The sequence below is a fragment of the Lithobates pipiens genome, unplaced genomic scaffold (assembly GCF_037356315.1).
Source record: "Lithobates pipiens isolate NorthernLeopardFrog02 unplaced genomic scaffold, aLitPip1_a1.2 Scaffold_27, whole genome shotgun sequence".
Lineage (NCBI taxonomy): Eukaryota > Metazoa > Chordata > Amphibia > Anura > Ranidae > Lithobates > Lithobates pipiens.
This window is the reverse complement of record NW_027507788.1, coordinates 14,860,136-14,885,001: the sequence shown is the minus strand read 5'-3', so window position 1 is coordinate 14,885,001 and position 24,866 is coordinate 14,860,136. Positions and strand designations below refer to the sequence as shown.

The 24,866-nt window shown below is 42.7% G+C and overlaps 1 protein-coding gene across 2 annotated transcripts in view; it reads left to right on the top strand.

Moving 5' to 3' along the window:
- Positions 1-19,480, top strand: part of LSR (lipolysis stimulated lipoprotein receptor) — a 30,186-nt gene extending 10,706 nt beyond the window's left edge. The window contains exons 4-10 of one of the 2 annotated variants that reach the window (XM_077456496.1): positions 3,367-3,423; positions 11,813-11,959; positions 14,699-14,884; positions 17,198-17,254; positions 17,709-17,834; positions 18,561-19,213; positions 19,346-19,480. In XM_077456496.1, coding sequence (XP_077312622.1) covers positions 3,367-3,423; positions 11,813-11,959; positions 14,699-14,884; positions 17,198-17,254; positions 17,709-17,834; positions 18,561-19,213; positions 19,346-19,381 — 1,262 coding nt within the window. In that variant the 3' untranslated portion in view covers positions 19,382-19,480. The remainder of the gene's footprint in view (positions 1-3,366; positions 3,424-11,812; positions 11,960-14,698; positions 14,885-17,197; positions 17,255-17,708; positions 17,835-18,560; positions 19,214-19,345) is intronic. The other variant, XM_077456497.1, reaches the window with a different exon arrangement.
- Positions 19,481-24,866: the final 5,386 nt, after the last annotated feature.

Here is a 24,866-nt window from a genome sequence, read left to right as displayed (position 1 = left end):
AAGAATGAAGAAGTGAATAGATTTCACTGCTTCATAAACAGACACCATAGTGTGGGGTTTTTGTGTGTTATATATATATATATATATATATATATATATATATATATATATATATATATATATTCATAAACACCACGTTTTTAGTTGTGTCTTTATTTTTATTTTCCTTTTTTTTTTTTTTTTTTTTTTTTTTTTTTGAGCCTGGAGGGATCTAACCAGGAGCCTGTGAAGCAGAGCTTTTATTCAAGTAAATTGATGCCAACTTTTCCAGACACTTAGTGTGTGTGTGTCCACCAAAAATTTGGAAATGCTTATACCCAAAAAATGTTTTTGCAGTGCATTACAAACCTTCTGAATACTAGGAGGAAAATAATTCCTGGATGGTCGCACATCAAAAAAGGCATCTTTATTGTCAAACGATTAAAATCAAAGTATAGTCACCTCATAAAAATCGGGAAAACAGGACAAATGGCTAACTTGTCCTGTTTTCCCTATTTTTATGAGGAGCCTTTTTTTTGATGTGCGGCCATCCAGGAATAATTTTTCTCCTCAATCTTGAGCAGAGCCGGCACCTGTGAGTACCATTAGGGTGAGCACTCTATTGTGGATCTGGGAGGTTGGAGCGATAATCTCTCTCTTCTGAATACTAGAAGTGAAATAGGTGGAGTTGCCCTCGGGTGGATTTTATTTGAATCTTATTCAAACATGTGACTAATGCCTTTCCTGGCAGGCATCCTATTAACATTACTAATTTGGTAATGTAGGTGTTTACTATTTACATGGTAATTTAATACCACCCTTATCAAGCTGGTTTACCATCCAGGCCAGAAACAAAATGCAGATTTTATTTTTCAGGACTTTTATCTAATTGTCCTTTTTTGTTGTCAGCTTCCATCATGCAAAAGCTCTTCTCTTATTTCAGCAGTTGACTCGAGGGGGGAATTTTTACTAAAGGCAAATGGTACAATCTGTAAGTGCAGTTGCTCCAGAGCTTGGTAAATTGGGTAAAACTTAGAATACCCAATTGGATGCAAGGGAAAATTAAAAAAAAAAATAAAATAAAAAAAAAAAGCGTTTTTGATTGCATATGATTGAATGATGAAAGTCAGATCAAAAACCACACAGATCAATTTTCAGACCAGCATATTCAGACGAAAAATCTTTGTACATTCTCTGAATGAAAGAGAGAATGTTTGAAAATTTTCACTTGTTTTTAAAATGAATTGAGTTATCATCTAAATCTGCATCTGAACGAAAACCACATTGTCTGTCTGAAAATTTCTTTAACCAAGAAGTTTTCTATTTTCAAATTTTCCCATGACTGGCTGAAAATAAATGTCAATTTGACCCCGCTAACGATTAGAAAAACAAACGTTCTTTAAATTCAATTATATATATATATATATATATATATATATATATATATATATATATATATATATATATATATATATATATATAATTGAATTTAAAGAACGTTTGTTTTTCTAATTGTTAGCGGGGTCAAATTGACATTTATTTTCAGCCAGTCATGGGAAAATTTGAAAATAGAAAACTTCTTGGTAAAAGGGGAAAAAAAATATATATATATGTATAGCGCACAATGCGAACTGAATCACCTCTAGGCGCTGTGGCGAGCTTTGATCATCTGCTAAAAGAGGAAGGTCTTGAGTTTTTCCTAAAAGCCAGGTGATTTTCCAGGCTGATGTTGATTGGTAGAGCATTCCATAGCCGGGACCCTTGGACAGCGAATCTCCGGTCCCCCTTGGATTTATACCGGGCTTTGGATATATATATATATATATATATATATATATATATATATATATATATATATATATATATATATATATATATATATATATATATATATTTTTTTTTTTTTTTTATTGACAAAAAAAAATGATCTGAGTCTGATATTTTAATAGTATAGGTGGTGTATATCTCTCCTCTAATGGTGTATATACAGTATATCTCTCCTGTTTGTTTATTTTCAGAGTATATGAGATATTTTGCTGGTTATTTAAATTTACCTCTGCACAGAGATATTTAAGAATAATTGCCTTTTTTACTTTACATATTTCAATTCTACACCGCACACTTATTTATTTATTTGATTAATCGGCAAACTAATCAATTTATGAAAATTGTTAGTTGCAGCCCTAGTGTCATTGGGAGGAATTGTGCCCCTTTGGTGTCAGTGGGGGCATAATTCCCCCAATTATGCCTCCAACATTGGAATCTGGGTATACAAAATAATCCAGAGGGCCGAAAAAAAAGCAAGTAAAGGGGCCGCATTTGGCCCCCGGGCCACAGTTTGGAGACCCCTGTCCTGGAGCAACTGCACTTGTAATATACACGGCCCGTTTGTCTTTAGTAAATTAACCCCTAAGTGAACTTGTCTTGCTTCAGTGAAGGGTTTGGCTTTTTACCTTTTTTTTTTTTTTTTTTTTTTTATTTATTTATTTTTGTATGTGTATGGATGTGAAATAAAGACCTTAGATTGTGAGCTCCTTGAGGGCAGGGACTGATGTGAATGTACAAAATATTTAAAATGCTGCGTACATTTTCAGCGCTGTAAATACCGGTAATATTTGAGATGGGAGTTCACTTGTCTCAGTTGATGTAGTAACACTGCCATCTAGAGGTCACTTTTCAGAAAGATGAAGTGATTTTCTTTTGCTGTTTGTAGGTTTCGCACTTTTGGTAAGATGTGAGCAGGTTTTGAGGATTTTCTTGATTTAAAACCACTTATGATATGGAAAACAGTTTTAAAAATATCCCCCTCTGTTGAAACTCTTTTAAAGTAGAGCTATAGGCAAAACGGCTTTCATTTTGGATAGAGTAAAGGAGGGCTGTAACCTGCTATCAGTTTTTATATTTTGCCAACTGTTTCCCATTGGGGAGATGTCCCTTCATTTCCTGTCCCAAACAGACCGTAACACTTCCTGTCCCAAACAGGAAGTGAGAGGAAATCCCTTGGGGACCCCCCCAGGTCACCAGAACTAGCATTCCCATTGGAAGATTTCCCCTCTACTTTTCTGGGGACAACCCGAATTATGGGACTTTCAATGATAATGGTAAACGGGGCAAATGGAGAGGATAAATCTCCCTAATGTGGACATAGACAGAAGAAATAACTGTCCCGGGGTTCTAATCTCTCTCCACTCTATCCAAAACGAAAAAAAGTTTTTCCTTTTTTAGTTATACTTTTAATATTCTGCCTTTTTTTTTTTTTTTTTTTTTTTCCATAGGGATATTTTTTTTTACACTTTTCTGCAGTTAATGCATTTGTTCCCCCTTTATATATATATTTTTTTTTTTACACAAATCTGTTTGGTAACGTGTCTTTCTTTTGTCCTGTAGGTAAAACCTCAGCGGTCTCTGAGCTGTTACCAGACTTTCAGATAGATAACATGGAAGGTAACTGTTCCATGACCAGCTACCTCACCCCTCCCCCTTATACAGTAAATATCTGCCCCTTTTTATTAGCACTAAAAAAAAATCTCCTACTAACCGCTTTACCTGCCCACCAAATCTAAAATACCCACAAGTCAGTGTATATAAAAGAGCCAAGAATAACATTGCCAGATGTGTTTGCCACAGTTCTAGGAGGCCATTGCGTGTAAGTAGTACAGGTATTTGCAGGGTTTAAAAACCAAGTGAATTGAAAAATAGCAATTTTAATGTGCAAGCAGATTAGACAAAGATACCTAATTCAAGTAAATCAAAAGTTGATACAGTCGGTTTGATTTACTAAAACTGGAGAGTGCAAAATCTGGAGCAGCTGTGCATGGTAGCCAATCCGCTTCTAACTTCAGCTTGTTCAATTGAGCTATAACAAAAAAAAAAATTGGAATCTGATTTTGGTTTCTATGCAGAGCTGCACCAGATTTTGCACTCTCCGGGTTTTAGTAAATCAACCCAATTGTTCATTTTGCTTACTATGCTGATGCCATCAGTAGTGTTAAATTCCTTTTTATAGGACCCTATTTGGCCTCATTCACATGGGTGTACCAGTCCTTATGCAGGCAGGAGACTGTGTCACCAGCGCACCATGGATCTCCAGTGTGGGTCCGTAAACTTATTCAGTGATCATATTCTTACAGCAAAAGCAACGTTTCGGAGCCTCACATGACCCCTTCATCAGGCATATGTCCTCACATGCCTGATGAAGGGGTCCTGTGAGACTCCAAAACGTTGCTTTTGCTGTAAAGAATATGATGCTGAATAAATCTTTGGAACCACATTAGAGATCCATGGTGTGCTGGTGATTTTCTTCTGCCTTGCCTCTGGTTCCAGCTGATAGTCGCTACCGTGCCTGGTTACATACACAGCCACTATACAGAAACGTGTGTTTGGGATTCTGCATCAGGGTCCATAGGAAGGGCTGCCTTTAGCTGCCCGGGATGCACAGGTGTTCCATGCTGGGGTGTGTGGGTCAGCCTGTTAAGATTAATGACAGGTAACCAGCTGTATAGATATCCAAGCGAATCCTGTGGTGTAGCTCTGTGCGGGTTCAATGCACATATCAGGATGCAAACAGACTGGGGGAGATTTAATAAAACTGGAGAGTGCAAAATCTGGCGCAGCTCTGCATAGAAGCCAATCCACTTCCAGGTTTTATTGTCTAAGCTTAAAGCGATTGTAAGGGTTCGTTATGTGTTAGATTTATTTTTTTTAAATATATCTAAATATCAATCTTGCTTGCCTCCACTGCGCAGTTGGTTTTGCACAGAGTGGCCCCCAAACCTGCTCTTCTGGGGTCCCTCAGCAGCTCCTCCCCACATCAGATAAACCCCCCCCCCCCCCCCCAGGGGAGAAGCGCTCTCCTGGGGGGGTTACCTTGCAGGTGCGCTCCCGAGTCAGCATTCAGCGTCCATACAGGCCGAATGCGGCACTCGGCCCCGCCCCCCAGCACCCTTGTCATTGGATTTGATTGACAGTAGCGGGAGCCAATGGCTGCGCTGCTATCAATCTATCCAATCGAGCTGAGAACCCTGGGCAGAGACAGCATGTCCTTGGTGGGTCAAGTTCCAGGCTCAGGTAAGTAAAACGGGGGGGGCTGGTCACTGCCAGGTTTTTTCACCTTAATGCAAAGGATGCATTAACCACTTGCCGACCGCCGCACGCCGATGTACGTCGGCAGAATGGCACGGGCAGGCATAAGCACATACATGTACGTCCTTTGCCTCCCGCGGGTCGGGGGCCCGATCGGGCCCCCGCCCGGTGCCTGCGGCGGTCGGTTTTCGTTCGGGAGCGATCCCGGACGAGGGGACGGCCATTCATTCATGGCCACCCCCTCGCGATCGCTCCCGACGAATGGAAATCCCCGGTGACATCACTTCCTCTCCTGTAATGTAAACACAGGAGAGGAAGTGATGTATTCTCTCCTCCGTGTCGGTATTTTTCGTTCCGACACGGAGGAGAGCGGATCAGTGAGTTGCACCAACACATCCCACACACAGTAGAACATGCCAGGCACACTCACACCCCCCCTTTACCCCCCGATCACCCCCCCAATTACCCCTGCCCCCCAGTCACAGTGACACCAATGTCATTTTTTTTTTTTTTTTTTTTTTTTGCATTGGTGTCATTTGTGACTGTAATAACTGTTAGGGCAGTTAGGGTTAGCCCCCTTTAGTTCTAATGTACCCCCCTAACCCCCCCAATAAAGGTTTAACCCCGTGATCACCCCCCGTCGCCAGTGTCACTAAGGCTGGGTTCACATTGCAGCGGTTTATGAGAACGAATGTGATTCGCACCGCACTGCAGTGCAAATCACATCCGATCTCTGTGCGATTCGAGTTCAGCCATTCGCCGCACCCGCCGCACCCGCCACACCCGCCGCACCCGCCGCAAATTCGCACGGGACCCTTTTTTTGGCCCGCAGCAGAATCGGATCGCATGGGTGTTCACACCATGCGATCCGAGTTTGCAGATCGCACTGCGATATGCGAACTGATCTGGGGGTGTCAGTAACATTTCACTGACACTCCCAGCAGTTCGCATAGGGCAGTGTGAACTGCCGCCGGGAGGCATGCGATGCGGGAACCCGCCGCGGATTCGCGGCGTTTCCGCATCGCTCCAGTGTGAACCCAGCCTAATAAGCGATCATTTTTCTGATCGCCGTATTAGTGTCACAGGTGACGCTAGTTAGGCAGGTAGGTATTTAGGTTCGCCGCAGCTTTTTATAGCGCTAGGGACCCCCATATACTACCGCATAAAGCCCCCTGATTGCCCCCTAGTTAACCCTTTCACCAGTGATCACCATATAACTGTTACAGGTGACGCTGGTTGGTTAGTTATTTTTTTATAGTTTCAGGGCACCCGCCATTTATTACCTAATAAAGGTTTAACCCCCTGATCACCCGGCAGGTGTCATTTGTGACTAATAACTGTTAGGGCAGTTAGGGTTAGCCCCCTTTAGTTCTAAGGTACCCCCCTAACCCCCCCAATAAAGGTTTAACCCCGTGATCACCCCCCGTCGCCAGTGTCACTAAGGCTGGGTTCACATTGCAGCGGTTTATGAGAACGGATGTGATTCGCACCGCACTGCAGTGCAAATCACATCCGATCTCTGTGCGATTCGAGTTCAGCTATACAGATAGTATGGCTGAATTCGTGTCGCACCCGCCGCACCCGCCGCAAACTCGCACGGGACCCTTTTTTTGGTCCGCAGCAGAATCGGATCGCATGGGTGTTCACACCATGCGATCCAAGTTTGCAGATCGCACTGCGATATGCGAACTGATCTGGGGGTGTCATTAACATTTCACTGACACTCCCAGCAGTTCGCATAGGGCAGTGTGAACTGCCGCCGGGAGGCATGCGATGCGGGAACCCGCCGCGCATTCGTGGCGTTCCCGCATCGCTCCAGTGTGAACCCAGCCTAATAAGCGATCGTTTTTCTGATCGCTGTATTAGTGTCACAGGTGACGCTAGTTAGGCAGGTAGGTATTTAGGTTCGCCGCAGCTTTTTATAGCGCCAGGGACCCCCATATACTACCGCATAAAGCCCCCTGATTGCCCCCTAGTTAACCCTTTCACCAGTGATCACCATATAACTGTTACAGGTGACGCTGGTTGGTTAGTTATTTTTTTATAGTTTCAGGGCACCCGCCATTTATTACCTAGTCTCACTAGTGTACCCCTAAATTTAGGGGTGTCTACTTTCTAAAATGGGGTCATTTGGGGGGGGGGGGGGGTTTGTGCCATCTTGGCATTTTATGGCCTTCAAAACTGTAACGCCCTTAGAAAGCCTGAAGGCGGTGCTTGGTTTTTGGGGCCCCGTACGCGGCTAGGCTCCCAAAAAGTCCCACATATGTGGTATCCCCGTACTCAGGAGAAGCAGCAGAATTTATTTTGGGGTGTCATTTCACATATGCCCATGGCATGCGTGAGCAATATATCATTTAGTGACAACTTTGTGAAAAAAAAAAAGTTTGTAATTTTCCCGCAACTTGTGGCAAAATATAAAATATTCCATGGACTCAACATGCCTCTCAGCAAATAGCTTGGGGTGTCTACTTTCTAAAATGGGGTCATTTGTGGGGGTTTTGTGCCATCTTGGCATTTTATGGCCTTCAAAACTGTAATAGGTAGTGAGAAGTGAACTCAAAAAATTACGCCCTTAGAAAGCCTGAAGGCGGTGCTTGGTTTTCGGGGCCCCGTACGCGGCTAGGCTCCCAAAAAGTCCCACATATGTGGTATCCCCGTACTCAGGAGAAGCAGCAGAATTTATTTTGGGGTGTCATTTCACATATGCCCATGGCATGCATGAGCAATATATCATTTAGTGACAACTTTGTGAAAAAAAAAAAAAAAAAAAAAAGTTTGTAATTTTCCCGCAACTTGTGGCAAAATATAAAATATTCCATGGACTCAACATGCCTCTCAGCAAATAGCTTGGGGTGTCTACTTTCTAAAATGGGGTCATTTGTGGGGGTTTTGTGCCATCTTGGCATTTTATGGCCTTCAAAACTGTAATAGGTAGTGAGGCGTGAAATCAAAAATTTACGCCCTTAGAAAGCCTGAAGGCGGTGCTTGGTTTTCGGGGCCCTGTACGCGGCTAGGCTCCCAAAAAGTCCCACATATGTGGTATCCCCGTACTCAGGAGAAGCAGCAGAATTTATTTTGGGGTGTCATTTCACATACGCCCATAGCATGTGTGAGCAATATATCATTTAGTGACAACTTTGTGTAAAAAAAAAAAAAAAAATTTTTTTTTTGTCATTATTCAATCGCTTGAGGCAAAAAAATAAAATATTCAATGGGCTCAACATGCCTCTTATCAATTTCCTTAGGGGGTCTACTTTCCAAAATGGGGTCATTTGGGGGGGTTTTGTACTGCCCTGTCATTTTAGCACCTCAAGAAATGAGATAGGCAGTCGTAAACTAAAAGCTGCGTAAATTCCAGAAAACGTACCTTAGTTTGTAGATGTGACAACTTTTGCGCAAACCAATAAATATACAATTATTGACTTTTTTTTTACCAAAGACATGTGGCTGAATACATTTTGGCCTAAATGTATGACTAAAATTGAGTTTATTGGATTTTTCTAATAACAAAAAGTAGAAAATATCATTTTTTTTCAAAATTTGCGGTCTTTTTACGTTTATATCGCAAAAAATAAAAATCGCAGAGGCAATCAAATACCATCAAAAGAAAGCTCTATTTGTGGGAAGAAAAGGACGCAAATTTTGTTTGGGTACAACATTGCATGACCGCGCAATTACCAGTTAAAGCAGCGCAGTGCCAAAGTGTAAAAAGACCTCTGGTCATTTACCAGCAAAATGGTCCGGTCTGAAAGTGGTTAAGGTGAAAAAACACGAGGGTTTACAAACCCCCCTTTAATTCAACAAGCTGAATTTAGAAGCTGGTTACCATGCACAGCTGCACCAGATTCTGAGTGCTCCAGTTCTTCTTTTACGTAAAAAATCTCCTGCACCAGACCCGCATGGCTGTGCACCCCAGAATGTGCGTGGAGATCCATGCAGCTGTTCGCCTGTCATTGATTTGAACAGGCTGCCTGCACCACCCAGCATGGAACACCAGTGTAACTTGGATAGCCGAAGACTGCCCTTCACCCGGGCATACGGATTGGTACACCCATATGAATTGGGCCTTTTAGAAACTGAATGTGTCCCTTTTTTATTTTATTTATTTATTTTTTTAATTATTATTAGTTTTTTTTTTTTTTTTTTTGATGACTTATTCAGAATCCGCTTTTTTAAATGATTGCGTCTCCTCTATTTCTGTGTGTTGGCAAACAGATCTGTGAATGTTTAAAATCTGCCTTTTAATACTGGACTAACTTGTGTTTTCAGGGTGTGCAGTAATAACGGGGACATTAAAAAAAAAAAATCCGTTGGCTAAATAGTTTTAGTACCCCTCCAGGCAGTTTTGGCAGTATTACCATTGAAAATATTTGAATTGTAATTTTATTTACAAAAGTGTTCATTCCTGGGTAAAATATCGGGCACGTTGCTCCCGAGCCCTGAATCGGAATCATCCTTGTGGACGATCGATCGCATGCAGGGGCTCTTCCTATACCCCCCCATAGAGTGCACTAATCCAAATGAAAAGACCAGCTGCACTACCAAGAAAATTCAAACTATGGTAACTTAATCCAGAACAGGAGGGTTGATTTTTGCTAAAACTGGGGAGTGAAAAATCTGGTGCAGCTGTGCATGGTATCCAATCAGCTTCTAACTTCAGCTTGTTCAATTAAGCTTTCACAAAAAAAGCAAAAAAACTGGAAGCTGATTGGTTACTAGATTTTGCGCTCTCCAGTTTCAGTAAATCAGAGCCATAGTCCCATCTGGGATCTCCTTCTCTGACATGCGTAACCAACAAGGCTGGGCTTAATTGTAGAAGACCTCCTCTGGCCTTGTATGTGTTTTTTGAAGTGCGGTTGGTCTTTTTTCCTTCAGATTTTTTATTTTTTTCATTACTGGTTGCCTGGAATTTATAAAACTTTTGTTGATAATACAGGCAGAACAGATACTCTGTATTATGGTTGTTTTTATACAAATTTTTACTACTTCTGTAACAATTTGGTAGCGGTGTGCGGTTCTGCTTTGGTTTCCTTATTTCCGGTGTGGTTTTAGATTTGTCGTTTGCTTGGTTGATTGTAGATCTGCAGTCCGCTCAGCGTAGTCTACTGGGCTCATGCTGGTATTTAGGGCGCCCTTTCCGTCTTTTGCTTTTTGGAGGGCTCCTAGCAAATCTTTTTCGGACTCATATATATATATTTTTTTTTTAATTCTTTATTTCTTTGCAAAAATACAAAACATAAATTGTTAATGAAAAGAACATATACAAAATACTTTCTAATAGCCACATATTCCAATAAACATCATCAAGAAAAAAAAACACATTATATTCTTGCCGTTTTTACAAACAAAACAATATTAATATAATAATATTAATACAATATCAATTCCCCCCTAGCGGGCCTCTTCCCTCTCCCTCAGACTCATTTAGGTCTTCGTTTTCTTTGTGTGAAAGAACAATGCACTTGTTCTGCAGCTGATATTTAAAGGGACAGTAATGTGAGGGAGTGCTGGACCCCCCCCCCCCCCCCGGGAGCTTTGGCCATCCATGTTAAAGTATGCTGAGAATATTTGCATGTTATGGCACCTTACTCTTGCAATACAATGGCCGAGGTCCTCCTCGTCACCTTGTGGTTTCATCTTCACCCAGTCATCTTCTGGGTTTGTAATCTTCAGCAATATTGATTGGCTGGGATGATGTAACGTCCATGCATGTACAAGGGTGTTGCTTTGTCCTGGCCAGGTATGTACACTGAGGTGGGTGTATGAGTGGCTTATTGTACACAGATTAAAAAAAAAAAAATGAAGAATGGCGCATTATGACAGAGAAAACATACAGAGGGATTGATTTACTAAAGTTAAACGGACTGCATCTTGCAAGCACATTTACTCCAAAGCTTGGTAAATGAGGTGAAGCTTCGCATTGCAAAGAATGCCCAATCACATGCAAGGAAAATAAAACCCAGCATTTTTGTTAGTAAATGAGGAGAAGCTCTGCTGACTTTCAGATGCAAAGTCCTATAGCAAATGCCCATGCTGTAAATCAACCCCAGAGTGTCTTCTATAATAAAATCCTCCCTAGAGATAGAGGGATAGTGATATTTCCAGTATGTTGTTGCGATTTTTATTTTTTATTATAAAAAATTACACCAATACAGATAACGTAAAAAAATCCAAATAATTTTAAAAAAATTGTTTTACATTTTTATTATCTGTATTAGTGTTTTTATAATATTACATGCTGAACCAAACAGGAGTTCTAATCCTTTCCCTCACCATCCAAATTTAGGAAAATAGATTATTAAAGTGTGTATGCATGCATATGTGTGTATATAGAGGCGATTCAGTTCGCATTGTGCGCTATATAAGTATTTTCATTCATTCATGTGTGTGTGTGTATGTATATATATATATGTATGTATATGTATGTGTATGTGTATATGTATATGTATATATATATATAATGGGTGTGTATGTATGTGTGTCTCTAACCCAGGAAAACAGCCATTAATCCCAAACTCCTAAAGGAAATGATTGCTCTGGGTTGGTAACTCTGAAACCGTTGATTGGCATCGCAGCCAAGCCGGTAGCATTTATAGGAGGAAATCGCCCCCCTCATGGCATGGACGGGTATCTTTAGGCTCCTGCTGTTTAGAGGTTTACGTATTCACTTTTTATTGAAGACATTTTATTTTTGGTAAAGATTTCCTGTGTTTTTTTTTCAACTTGTTTTACTACCTTTTGTGTTTTTCAGATTGGCTGTTTGTCGTGCTTATTATCCTTGCTGCCTTCTTCTTCTTCCTGATGATTGGCATCTGCTGGTGTCAGTGCTGCCCACACACCTGCTGCTGCTATGTGAGCTGCCCCTGCTGTCCTGAGAAGTGCTGCTGCCCCAGAGCATGTAAGATTTGCCCTTCCATTACTGCGCCGTGTTAGTAGTTCTCCAGATATCAGTCGGTCATTTTCAAAAAGCTAAATATCAGATTTTTGGTGAGCTGCTCCTTAACAATTCTAAAGGGATGCAGATAGTGCAACTTTCCTCAGCAGAATGCTGAAAGTGTCAGCTGATTACAATGAACCAGTCACTCTTATTCAAAATCAGTATGCAAAAGTTGTGGTGGTCAAATAAGCGGCTATTCTTTCAGAGCAGAATCGGATAGGAATTTGCAACAATGTGTTAAAATTCTTGCAATGTACATAGATCACTCGGATGGATTTTTTTTTTTTTTCTCAACAAATGTTGAGTTGCTCATATTGAAAGAGTGAGGACATTGGGGGCGCCACACCAGCCATTTGGATCTTAGAGCACAGGTGACCGAAGGAGTGAGAAACAAGATAATAGTCTTTTTCCCCTATTCCCTGGACTTGACAAACATCTGCCCTTATATTTTTGAGGGTCCCACTGCAAAGGTATTGCTCCTTCAGGAATAATGGCAAGTTTCAGCTGGCTACTCTTTATCATCCAAAGTGTAAATCTCTATTCGCTACATGGTAAAACACAAATGCAATGTACGCATTAGCATCTTACATTTGTGTTTAACCGTGTAGAGCAGGGGTGGCCAACCAGACGAAGACCAAGAGCCACATTTTTTACCGAGTTACCGCAAAGAGCCACATCATACGCATGGGCACACATGAACATCACCCCATCCCTTCCTCATACACACATACTTTTGCTCAGCTGGATTTATTGTAAATGTCACACACTGTTTTAACACTACAAAGACCACAGGTCAGTAATCTTCCTTTGAAAGTACATCCATGTGACAGAAGACAGCAGCTCATCTAATTTCCAAAATACAAATTGTCTTACAAACAGTGAACTGGTCAGGATAACAAACAGTTAATGGGTCTTCTAGCCTGAACTAGCAGTAAATTCTTCCAAAAAACATCACAGAAAGCATGCAGCACACACAGAGCTCTGGATAAATAAGTGAAAAGAAGCTGAAATGGTTAACAGCCAGCCGTGTGTCACACTATCAACAGACAGAGAATGTGCTGAGCAGATCTTATCAGTGTTCAGGTGAAACGTTATAAAAAAAAAAAAAAAAAAAAGTACAGAGCAAGACAGAGGGAGAAGGGAGGACAGATCAGTAACCTGCACACTTGTGGCCATACCTTTTTTGTATCTCATCGGCTTCAGATACAGCGTGTTGCTCCTTCCTCTGCCCCCCTTCAGCCTCACTCCAGCGCCTATGTATTCAAATGTGGCGGGCTGGGGACACTACACGCTGATTGGCTGTTGATGTGTGGGAGGAGTGCAGAGACTCGGGCTGCCTGTCACCACAATGAAACAGCCCGAACCAGCCCGAAGAGCCGCAGGAAACCGATCAAAGAGCCGCGGGTTGGCCACCCCTGGTGTAGAGAATAAGGATTTACACTTTGGATGATTCGGAATAGCCGAACTTAACTATTATTACTGATTGCCAACTGTGGAGACACCTCAGCCAGAGCACCGGCCTGACCTCAAGAAGCTGGGTTTTGCAGTTGAACAAGGGTAACGTTTTTTCTTTCCTTGCTCCCTCTGCCCTCGTTTTTTCTTTCCTTGCTCCCTCTGCCCTCGTTTTTTCTATCCTTACTCCCTCTGCCCTCGTTTTTTCTATCCTTACTCCCTCTGCCCTCGTTTTTTCTATCCTTACTCCCTCTGCCCTCGTTTTTTCTATCCTTGCTCCCTCTGCCCTCGTTTTTTCTTTCCTTGCTCCCTCTGCCCTCGTTTTTTCTTTCCTTGCTCCCTCTGCCCTCGTTTTTTCTTTCCTTGCTCCCTCTGCCCTCGTTTTTTCTTTCCTTGCTCCCTCTGCCCTCGTTTTTTTTCTTTCCTTGCTCCCTCTGCCCTCGTTTTTTTTCTTTCCTTGCTCCCTCTGCCCTCGTTTTTTTTCTTTCCTTGCTCCCTCTGCCCTCGTTTTTTTTTCTATCCTTGCTCCCCCTGCCCTCGTTTTTTCTATCCTTGCTCCCCCTGCCCTCGTTTTTTCTATCCTTGCTCCCCCTGCCCTCGTTTTTTTTTTCTTTCCTTTTGCTCCCCTGCCCTCGTTTTTTTTTTTCTTTCCTTTTGCTCCCCTGCCCTCGTTTTTTTTTCTTTCCTTTTGCTCCCCCTGCCCTTGTTTTTTTTTCTTTCCTTTGCTCCCCCTGCCCTTGTTTTTTCTCTTTCCTTTGCTCCCCCTGCCCTCGTGTTTTTTATTTTTATTTTTTTTATTTTTATTTTTTTTTTTTTCTACCCTTGCTCCCCTGCCCTCGTTGCCTTTCTTCCCACTTTAAGTCCAAAAACTGAAAGTATTGCAGCCAGGGCAGGTCAGTATAACAGTCAATGAGCATATTTTAGGAGGTCAGCAGTGACGGCCACATAAGCAGAGGAGGTCTTTGAATGCAGATTTTCAGGACTGCGATTCTGTCATAGGGGAGGCTCCCATCTAATGCAGGAAGCAGATACTTGTTTTGGGAGAGCACGTTTTGCAGCATCACACAAGGTGACATGCTTGCCGTTTTTAAAAGAAAAATTATTTTCCAGAAGCCACAGTATTGCCCAGTAATGATGATAATTACATAAAGAGAAGTTCCCTTTTTAATCAAAAACATGAATGGAAAATTGAATTGGTTGTACCAAAGCATGGAATAAATCTAATCTAATCTCCCTCTGTTTCCTCAGTGTATGAGGCAGGGAAGGCAGCAACAGCCGGAGTGCCTAGCATGTATGCCCCCAGTGTGTATGCGCCTTCCATGTACTCCCATTCCAGCCAGATGAAAGTGCCGCCACCCGGATCCGTCATCCATATGGGACCAATGCAGCCCGTGTACAACGGGTACGGAATGGACTTCGATGCAGCAAGTTCTGGTAATCATTTTTGTTTTTCTGGTAGAACAATCTTCCAGCATCAGTGCAACTTTAAAGTGGTTATCAAGGCAGAAGGTTTTCTTTTTACCTTAACCACCTCAATACCGGGCACTTTCACTCCTTCCTATCCACGCCAATTTTTAGCGCTGTCGCATTTAAAGCAGATGTTGCAAAACAAAACCTGCAAGGCAATGGCATAATGCGCTAGTATGCATAGCATACTAGCACATTATTAAATGCTCACCTTGGAACGAAGCCTTCCAACGCTGTGATGTCAATGGTGAGAGGGCTGACATGTTCCCCCGTCTTTCTTCTGGGTTTGGGAGCTCCGGCTATGTGATTGGCAGGAGCCGCAATGACGTCACTCCCACACGTGTGTTGGGAGCCATCAGTTTAGACACAAGGCTCTGAAGGTCCTGCAAGGTATGCCGGACCTTCAGAGCCTATGTGCCAGTGATGTCACTGGCCGCATCCAGGTAAATATCTCCTAAATATTGCACATTTAGCAGATATTCACTTTACCTACAGGTAAGCTTTATATGTCTGTATGGCTGGAATTGCATTCGCACCAAAATAGTGCAGGACCCACCCTTTTTTTTTTTTTTTTTTTTGGTCCGCATTGGAATCAGATTGCATTGGGTGTTCACAGCTATGCGATCCAATTTTGCACCATTTGACACTTTGCACTGCGATATGCGAACTGATTTGGGGGTGTCATTAACTTTCTGTTGCCACCCACAGCGGTTCGCATAGGGCAGTGTGGCTCGCCGGTGGGTGACATGCAATGCGGGAACCCGTACTGGACTGTACGGGTTCTCACATCGCAGCAGTGTGAACTGAGCCCTAATGACAAATTGCACGGTCATGCAATGATGTACCCAGATTACATTTTTATCCTATTTTTTTATTTATTTTTTTGCACAAATTATCTTTCTTCAGAAAATTAGGCCAAACTGTATTCCGCTATGTATCTTTGGTGAAAATAACCCAAATCGGTGTATATTATTTAGTCTGTATTCGGCTCGGCTCACCTAAAATTTCAGCAGCTCACATAGAAAAGCTGTGCGTTCCTGTTCTCCGTTTCAGGGACAAATCGGGGGGCCGAAATTTTTGCCTGAATTCAGCCCTGAAACTGAGCCAAAGACGCAGAGAGTTTCTGTGCAGTGCACTTTGCAGCCACCCCGGAGACGGTAACATTCTCCTGCTATGCAAAATGGAAGTGGAGAAACCCGCATCCAATTCGCATAGGTGTGAACCCAGCCTTAAAGTTATAACGTTCACAAATTGTGTGTAGATTCTAATCTATATCGCGTCTATCTAAAAATTCACCAGTCCTGATGGACTGTCATTTCTTTAGGCCCAAAAACACCAGGACAGTACAAATGTCCCCCAAAATACCCCTTTTTGAAAGTAGACAGTCCAAGGTATTTAAAATTGTACTACTCTGGGGAAGTGATCTGTATTATTATTATTATTATTATTATTATTATTATTGATTTTTATTTTTTCACATTGCTTGATTACTGTTATAATTAACCATTTTTACTGAATAAAACCTTGATTCATTGTGTATTGTTAGATTAGCTATAATTGACCACGACTAATCATATGGTACAGATGGGCTGTGAATGACCCTGTCTGTACCATATGATCACTGTGACCACAGTTAGCAACACAATGAATGGCATGAATCTAAGCCTTACATTGTTTACAATTGTCATGTGATCTGCTGTGATTGGTCACCGTGATCACATGATACTAGCAGCAGCCTGGTACAGTGATCTGTCATTGGCTGTGTCTGGACTGGTTAATAAGTTCTATGCATTAAGGTAAAAAAACCTGTGTGTTCAGTTCCCCCAGCCCCCCCCCCCCCCAAACACTTACCTGAGTCCAATCTCGATTCAGCGCTGTGCCTGAGAGCAGCTGCACTCTCCTCTCTTACTTTAATCCCTGGACATGGAGGCAGTAGGAGCCTTAGGCTCCTGCTGCTGACAATCACAGCCCGTAAGGAGGGTGTTGGGGAGGGGGCGGGCCACACTGTGTATGTCAATGGACACAGAGAGCCCAGCTTGGGAGCTAGCTCACACAAGTGCCACCATAGCAAACAGCTTGCTATAGGGACACTCAGAAGGGGGGAAAGAACCAGTAGCTCTGCGGGGGACCTGAGAAGAGGAGGATCGGGCTGCTCTGTGCAAAACCACTACACAGAGCAGGTAAGTATAATTAATATGCTTGTTTAAAAAAATAAAAATAAAACTCATTAACTTTAAACCTTTTTTTCCCAGATGTTAATATGATATTCTCTTATTCTAGTGGGTGGACACAGTTCTCAGGCTCCTCTGATTCGGGACAACGATGCGCCAACCTCACGTATGTGTAAATAACAGTATACATCATAGTGCCATATAAATGTTGTTGGGATGGTTTACTAATGGCATGTGGAGTTACCTGGTTACTGTCTGGTGAGAATTTTGGATGGAATGACCTGAATGAACTGGATGCTTTGCAGCATTACATTTAAAACCTGATTGATTTATGTGAACAGCTGATTCAATTTTTATTCCAATCTTTGTAACCCCCCCCCCCCCCGGTTTCTGTTTTCTGCTTGCATGTCTCAGTATGAGAGGCAGTGCTGCTATATTCTCCCTCTGTTGTCTCCACATATTCTGTTATAACTATAATGGTGGATTACTTTCACTTACATGGCAGCACTTGATTGGCCAGTGTCTGGATATAGAATGCTATGTTTTGGAACTTTGGAATCTAATGTCTGTTGTGGTGTTTTTTTTTCGTTTTTTTTATTTTTAATTTTTTCATGTTGCAGTACGCAGTGGCTATCGCATACAAGCCAACCAACAAGATGATTCCATGAGGGTCCTTTACTATATGGAGAAGGAGCTGGCAAATTTCGACCCAACCAGACCAGGACCTGGCAGTAGATTTGAAAATGGTATGTTCGTCTTCTCTCCAGAACATTTCCAAAATATTCCCCCTCCTATCCCTAACCTTCCTAATACCTATCAAGCCACATGCTCCCATTCCGCCTCCATGCACTGCTGTAGCCTTTGCCAATGGATCAGGTTTGCAGGTATAGGGGAGAGGCAAATTACCGGACCCGGTCATATGGGGAGACCCGTGATGATCTCCTCAAGCCTCATACACACGATCGGACTTTGTACAAACTTTCCTGTGGATTTTTGGACAAAGGGCGTCGGCTGTGAACTTGTATTGCATACACACGGCAGGACTTTTTCAGCCAACTTTCACCAAATCGTGTGGTTTTTCTGCTCTTTACCGCCACCTTTGGTCAACTTCTGTATTGTTGTCTGATCTTTTGCATTGGTTCTGAGCATGCGTCTTTGTACTTTGTACAAAAGTCCTATGGTTTTCTGGACACACTATCGGACTTTGCTCCATCGGACTTTTGTTGCCAGAAAGTTTGTCCGTTCGCACAGCCAACAAAAGTCTGATGAAAACCGAAAAAGTTTTGTCCGATGGAGCGTGCACACGGTCCGATGTTGCTCCAAAACAGCTCATTTGCATGTTTGTTGTCAAAAAGTCAGATTGTGTGTATATGGACCTTTTTAGTCTTCTGTCTTGGTTTTTATTTTTAACTAGTAGGTGTTTTTAATTTGTAGAATGCCTTTTTTCATTTTTATTTATTTTTTTCCTCCAGCTACAGTCATGAGTGAAGTGAGCTCTTTACACGAGGATGATCAGAGGAACAATCTCAGGAACGGTCTGGATCGTTTGCGCAACCAAGGCATGACTCCCATCCGGGATATGGAGGAGGAAAGCCTCATGGGAAGTGATTACCGCCGCCCTCCGGTCCCTCGTCAGCCCCCTTATGACGATAGACCCCGTCATGCCCCACCGATGGAGAGACGCGGCCGCACTCGCTCTGTAGATGACCTCGATGAATATGAGAGACGAGACCGACCCTACCGCGATTCTCCCCCTGAGGGCCGAAGCCGAGGAAGACGCAATTCCGACGACGACAACAGCAGTCGTGGATATGGCCGAGGTAAGGACGGGCGCTCTCCTGATCCTCGTGACGATTACTACGGAGGTAAAAGAAGCCGCAGCAGAGATGACATCCAAGATGTGGGCCGCCACCGTAAGGACCCAGCATACGACGATCGGTTCCTCGATGAGGTTTTGCGCAAGAAGCAGCAGAGAGCCGGCAGCCGCGATGGTCTAGACAGCATTCCCAGTTCTTCCCGCTCAGACGGCAGAAGGAACCGCCATGACGACGACGATTTTCCACCGCCGCCACCTCCATATACGGAAACCGAATCGGTCTCCTCTAGGGGGAAGAAGATGAAAAGGGTGAGTCCGTTTTGAGATGGTAAATAAAGGATAACTTCTTTTTGAAGGGAACCCGTCGTAGGGGAAAGTAGCCATTGCTTTCTCTTTTTTAAATAAACAACTAACTATATATTGTAATCTTTTGTCTTTCAGGGTGAAGCTTTGAGTCGAGAGAGTTTGATTGTTTAAGGCCAGAACTGAAAAAAAAATGGACCAAACCATTCAGTTTGACAAGTGACCTAATTTTTTTTTTTTTTTTTTTTTTTTTTTTTTATTTCTTTAATCATTCTGTCCTCGACTTGGTATTTTTATTTTCTTTTTTTTTTACTATTTTTTTTTTTTTTTTTTTCCACTTGTGTGAATATAAATAGATTTGATTTACTCTGTGTAAAATAGTTTTAAAAGTGAAAAAAATTATTTGTTACAAGAGACTATTGGAATGCTGGAGATTTAGGATTCATTCACACATGAGGTTGGGATGATGTAAACTGCCCCCCCCCCACCCCCCCACTCGAGCCACAGTTTTACCGCTACCCTCTTTAGCAACAGAGGGAGTGCCTGGGGGTGTACACATGCTGCAACAGGAATTGTACCCCCCTTACTTTCAAGTGAATGGGATCGTTCTGCAAGTGCCCTGCATTGCCGTTGCCTCATGCGAGTGTGGAATTTAGGTTTTAGGGTAGAATTTAAGATGGTGAAGAGGCGATTCAACACCACCTCGCTGCCTATCAAATGCTCACTGAATCGGATCACTCGTCAGAGCAATGTACGTGTGAATGAACCTTTAGGGTTGATTTTTTTATATATTTTTTTATTTTTTTTCACTGGCATTGTAAATAGATTTATTTTTTTTGTTTTTTTTAACATTCCTACTGATTTTATTCCTTACAAAAAAAAAACTGGATTAATGCCTACTGGTAGTATTTGTATTAAAATATATATAAAAAAATGTGTGTGTGTGTGTAATAAAAAAAATAAATATATATATATATATATATATATATATATATATATATATATATATATATATATATATATATACACACACACACTTTTTTTTTTTTATGCTGGTCTGAAAGCCATGGGGACCAAAAAATCGAAGATGTAATAGTTGATACCATTCACACCAGTGTTGTGTGTTTTTCTTTTAAGAACACCATTCCTTGCACAAAGCAGATTTCCTGTTGGCCATATTTAAAACACTAACACCTTTTTAGCGTGATAATGAATCAAATTTACGAAGGTGCCTTACATGACTACTGTGTCTGAACTTTTTACACTACTATGTATATATCACACTACAGGACTTCTATATAAATCACACCGTGCTTCTCGCATGGGACCAAATCTAGTTAAAGGGTCTGTGTTTAGAGCCGACTTTAAAGTGCATAATGACTACTTTAAAAAGTGACTGTAGAAGGTTTTTTTTTTTTTATAAAACAAGGTTTCTTTTAATGTGATTTTTATTTGTTGGATGCAGAATTTATATTAAAAAAAAAGGTTTCTTTTTAATGTGATTTTATTTAATTATTTTTGAATGCAGAATTTATAAATATGCTATTTTTTTTTTTTTGTTGCCTCAGAAGATTGATAAAAGGCAACGTCTGATTGGTTGCAGAGTTATATTCACAGCTCATATCTAAAGGAAAAAGGAAGCTGGCTGCACTCCCGAGAGATTCAACACTGACAGTCTTTATTGATCTTGACAAAGTACAGTACATTCCCCCCCTTGAGCAATATGCTTTAGCCACCAATATGCAATTGGGGGGAACATGGTCCTGTTGTATAGCAGGAGAAGTGCTTTTACTAAAGTAGAATATGTGATGTAAAATGTTTTAAAGCAATAGCCACATACTAATTCTCTTTAGCACCATCAATAATTCCACCATTGTGCGAGTAAACCCCTTTCCCTCCTTTTATGACTTAGAGGAGCTCCTGCAGAAAAAATAAGTCGGCAGCAGGACAGGACTTGGGGGGGGGGGGGGGGGGCTTGAGTCACTTGTGGGCCCTACCTTCTATACATTACCGTATTTATGGACATATAACACGCGCCGGCATATAACACGCACCCCAAGTTTAGGAGGGAATAGACGTTTAAAAATGGCGCCGAGATACAGACTCCTGTGTATCTTGGCGGCTCTCGAGTCCTCTCAGCGGCTCTTGAGTCCTCTCGCAGTCCCCAGAGGAGCCAAGATTAGCTGAGTGTACTCAGCTCACAGTCACGGCCGGTCACTGTGTTATGTCCATCATAGGGCGTGACTGTGAGCTGAGCTGAGGTGATAACACTCGGCCAAGTTTCTCGGCAGGGCCTGCGGGGCCCCCTATTGGGTGGCCCAGTCAAGCCCAATGGTAAGTCCGGCCCTGGTCGGCAGCTACCAACACTGTAGCTGCTGACTTTTATTATTAAGACACTTACCTGGTCCAGGAATCCAGCGGTGTCTTCAACTGCGAGAATTTTTCAATTGGCTATCTGGTGCTGCTGCTGCCACCATCTCCACCAAGGGGAAACCTTGCAGCTTTAAAGCCGGTTCCCTACTTTGCTGTCTCATTGGGACGGCTGCAGGGGAAGGAGGAGGGTGGTGGACTTTTAGATGAGTTTGTGGCGAAAATCTGGTCCCTGCACCACTCCACACCACCCCCCCCCCCCCCCCCCCAAAAGGTGCCGAGTGTGGCATTGGAAGGGGGGGGGGATGAGGCAGATAACCGAAGCTTCCCCTTTTGGGTGGAGCTCTGCTTTAAGCAGCCCATAGTGTTATGCAATTTTCTGTCCTTTTTCCCACAGTTGGCAGGAAAAACAACTTGTTTGATTCCCCTATTTAACGCAGTTAATGTTGATGGAGGAATCTCTCCCGCAATGCTATTGTGTTCTGGTGGAGAGTCTTCCTTGCCAGCAGAACACAATGATCACTGCTGGCGGCTATAGCATAAATTAAAACAAAAAAAAGACTTTTTTTTTTTTTGCCCATCGATTGTCTTCAGTCCAGCCAGCCTTTCCAAAAAATGGATAGAGTCTCGGCTGTTCCCTACTAAACTGGCTGAGATACAAACCTTCTATGGTCGGCTTAGTTGTGAAACATGTTTGGAGGCGGCGGTGTTACTGCCACTTAGCAAGGCTCTGTTTGCTTTGTCTGGGTTAATAAAGGTTGTCAGTGTTTTGAATCTGAGTGCAGAGCTTCTGCCTCCTTTTGGATTTGTGCTGTGGGGGGCAGCGGAGGAGCTCCTGTCGGTGACTTGCACCCAGTCTTTTGGGAGACTGGCCTGAATTCAAGTTTGGGAGCTTTTTTGAGATCTATAATCATAGCGGTTAAAAAAAAAAAATGTAGCTGGCTGCAATAAAATCTGGCCAGCTGAGACATATGGAACTGTAGAGACCTCTCTGATCTCTAGTGCCTTTTTTCAGTAAGTAGTGATGCAAGACTATACTTTGATGTAACATGAAAAGTGCTGAGTTTGCAGAAATGTACATTCTAAAGAGAGAAAAGCTGCCTCCTGTGGACAAAAAAGGAAAAAAAAACTGGCACCGTTCACACATTGGGATTAATGGGCACTAAACTGTGACTGACATCTGTACCTTTTTTTTACCTCCTTGAACTATGGTTACCCTGAGGTGCTCCCTCACCCGAGCTTGTGTACTTGCTGCCGCTGGCTCCTCCGGTGTTTATGGCCTTTCTGGTGAAAATAATCTTGGCTGTATCTGTGCAAATGTAGTCCTCCATATACAGCCCATTCAAGGCTATACGGGAGTGATAGGGAACCTTGGCACCCCAGATGTTATATAACTACCTTTCCCATGATGCTCAACTACACTGCAGAGTACATGAGCATCATGGGAAATGTAGTTCCAAAACATCTAGGGTGCCAAGGTTCGCCATCACTGCTATAGGGACTCGATACACGGGTGCGGGAGAGTTTAGGCGAAAAGAATTGTTAATAAGGAGGCAACGGAGGTGCTACAGAGGTGTGTGTGTGTGTGTGTGTGTGTGTGTGTGTGTGAGAGCATCGGGTATGAGAAAACGGAGGGTTGGCACAGACCAGCTAAGGCGTGCGGGTACCATAGGTAAATATACAGCTGTCATTTACAGACATTAGTGTACCCAAGCTGCAGTCCTATACAAATACACCCACAAGATGTGACTTCATCACTAGACTGAAGTGCCTTTTTGAAATATGGCTGCCGCGGGTGCCTTTTTGAAATATGGCTGCCGCGGGTGCCTTTTTGAAATATGGCTGCCGCGGGTGCCTTTATGAAATATGGCTGCCGCGGGTGCCTTTATGAAATATGGCTGCCGCGGGTGCCTTCATGAAATATGGCTGCCGCGGGTGCCTTCATGAAATATGGCTGCCGCGGGTGCCTTTATGAAATATGGCTGCCGCGGGTGCCTTTATGAAATATGGCTGCCGCGGGTGCCTTTATGAAATATGGCTGCCGCGGGTGCCTTTATGAAATATGGCTGCCGCGGGTGCCTTTATGAAATATGGCTGCCGCGGGTGCCTTTATGAAATATGGCTGCCGCGGGTGCCTTTATGAAATGTATAATTGCCTTACAGCTCCACTAAACACTGTAATTTCCAAGTGACTTATTCTAAATATCGGGTTCATCATTTTGCAGAAAATGGGAGATTTTTATTACATAATGTGATGTCCTGTTGCAGCACATTTATAAAACACTGGTTTGATATTGTAATTTATACATTTTGTTTCTAGTGAGCTTAAATAATAAAATTTTGCATTTTTGGAGTCTGTCTTTATTGTATTGTCCCTGGTGTCTGGGTTTGTTTGTTTTTGTTTTTTCCCTTTTCTGTTGCACAGGCTCGTTGGTTCTCAGTGGCTACATCAGCATTTTCTTAATTAGGGTTCTGTGGAACACCAGAGTTCCTCCGGAGGTTTCTAGCAGTGCCTTGAGATATTTGCCATTTTCTGCCTCTCTGAAGTTACTGACACCAGTGCTCTGTTTTGCTATGTGTTAGGAGGACATTGACCACCAATGTAAGGAACATTCTTCCCACTGACCTCCAATGTAAGCAACATTCTTCCCACTGACCTCCAATGTAAGGAACATTCTTCCCACTGACCTCCAATGTAAGGAACATTCTTCCCACTGACCTCCAATGTAAGCAACATTCTTCCCACTGACCTCCAATGTAAGCAACATTCTTCCCACTGACCTCCAATGTAAGGAACATTCTTCCCACTGACCTCCAATGTAAGGAACATTCTTCCCACTGACCTCCAATGTAAGGAACATTCTTCCCACTGACCACCAATGTAAGGAACATTCTTTTATTTGGCTACCTTCACAAGTGTAGGGAGAATTTTACAGACCATCACTGTAAGGGGACTTTTCTCCACTGACCATTAAAGTGGGGTGCCCCCTTAAAAAAAAAAAAAAAACATAATATTAATAATCGGACACTTAGCTGTCCCAGGGTCCAGCGATGCGGGGGAACGAAGCCCCTCTCTGTTTCGCGCTCGCAGCGCCGGCATTCTTACGGTGGGCACTTGGCTGTGGCTTCACAGCCGGACACCCACTGCGCATGCATGAGCGCTGTGATACGCCGCACAGTCATATGGGACACGTGACAGGTCTCAGATGACTGTGCGGCGCGAGGGGAAGTGATGTCACCAGCCAGGGTTTTGAAGAAGGCAGACTACGAGGGACCCTCTAGCAACAGG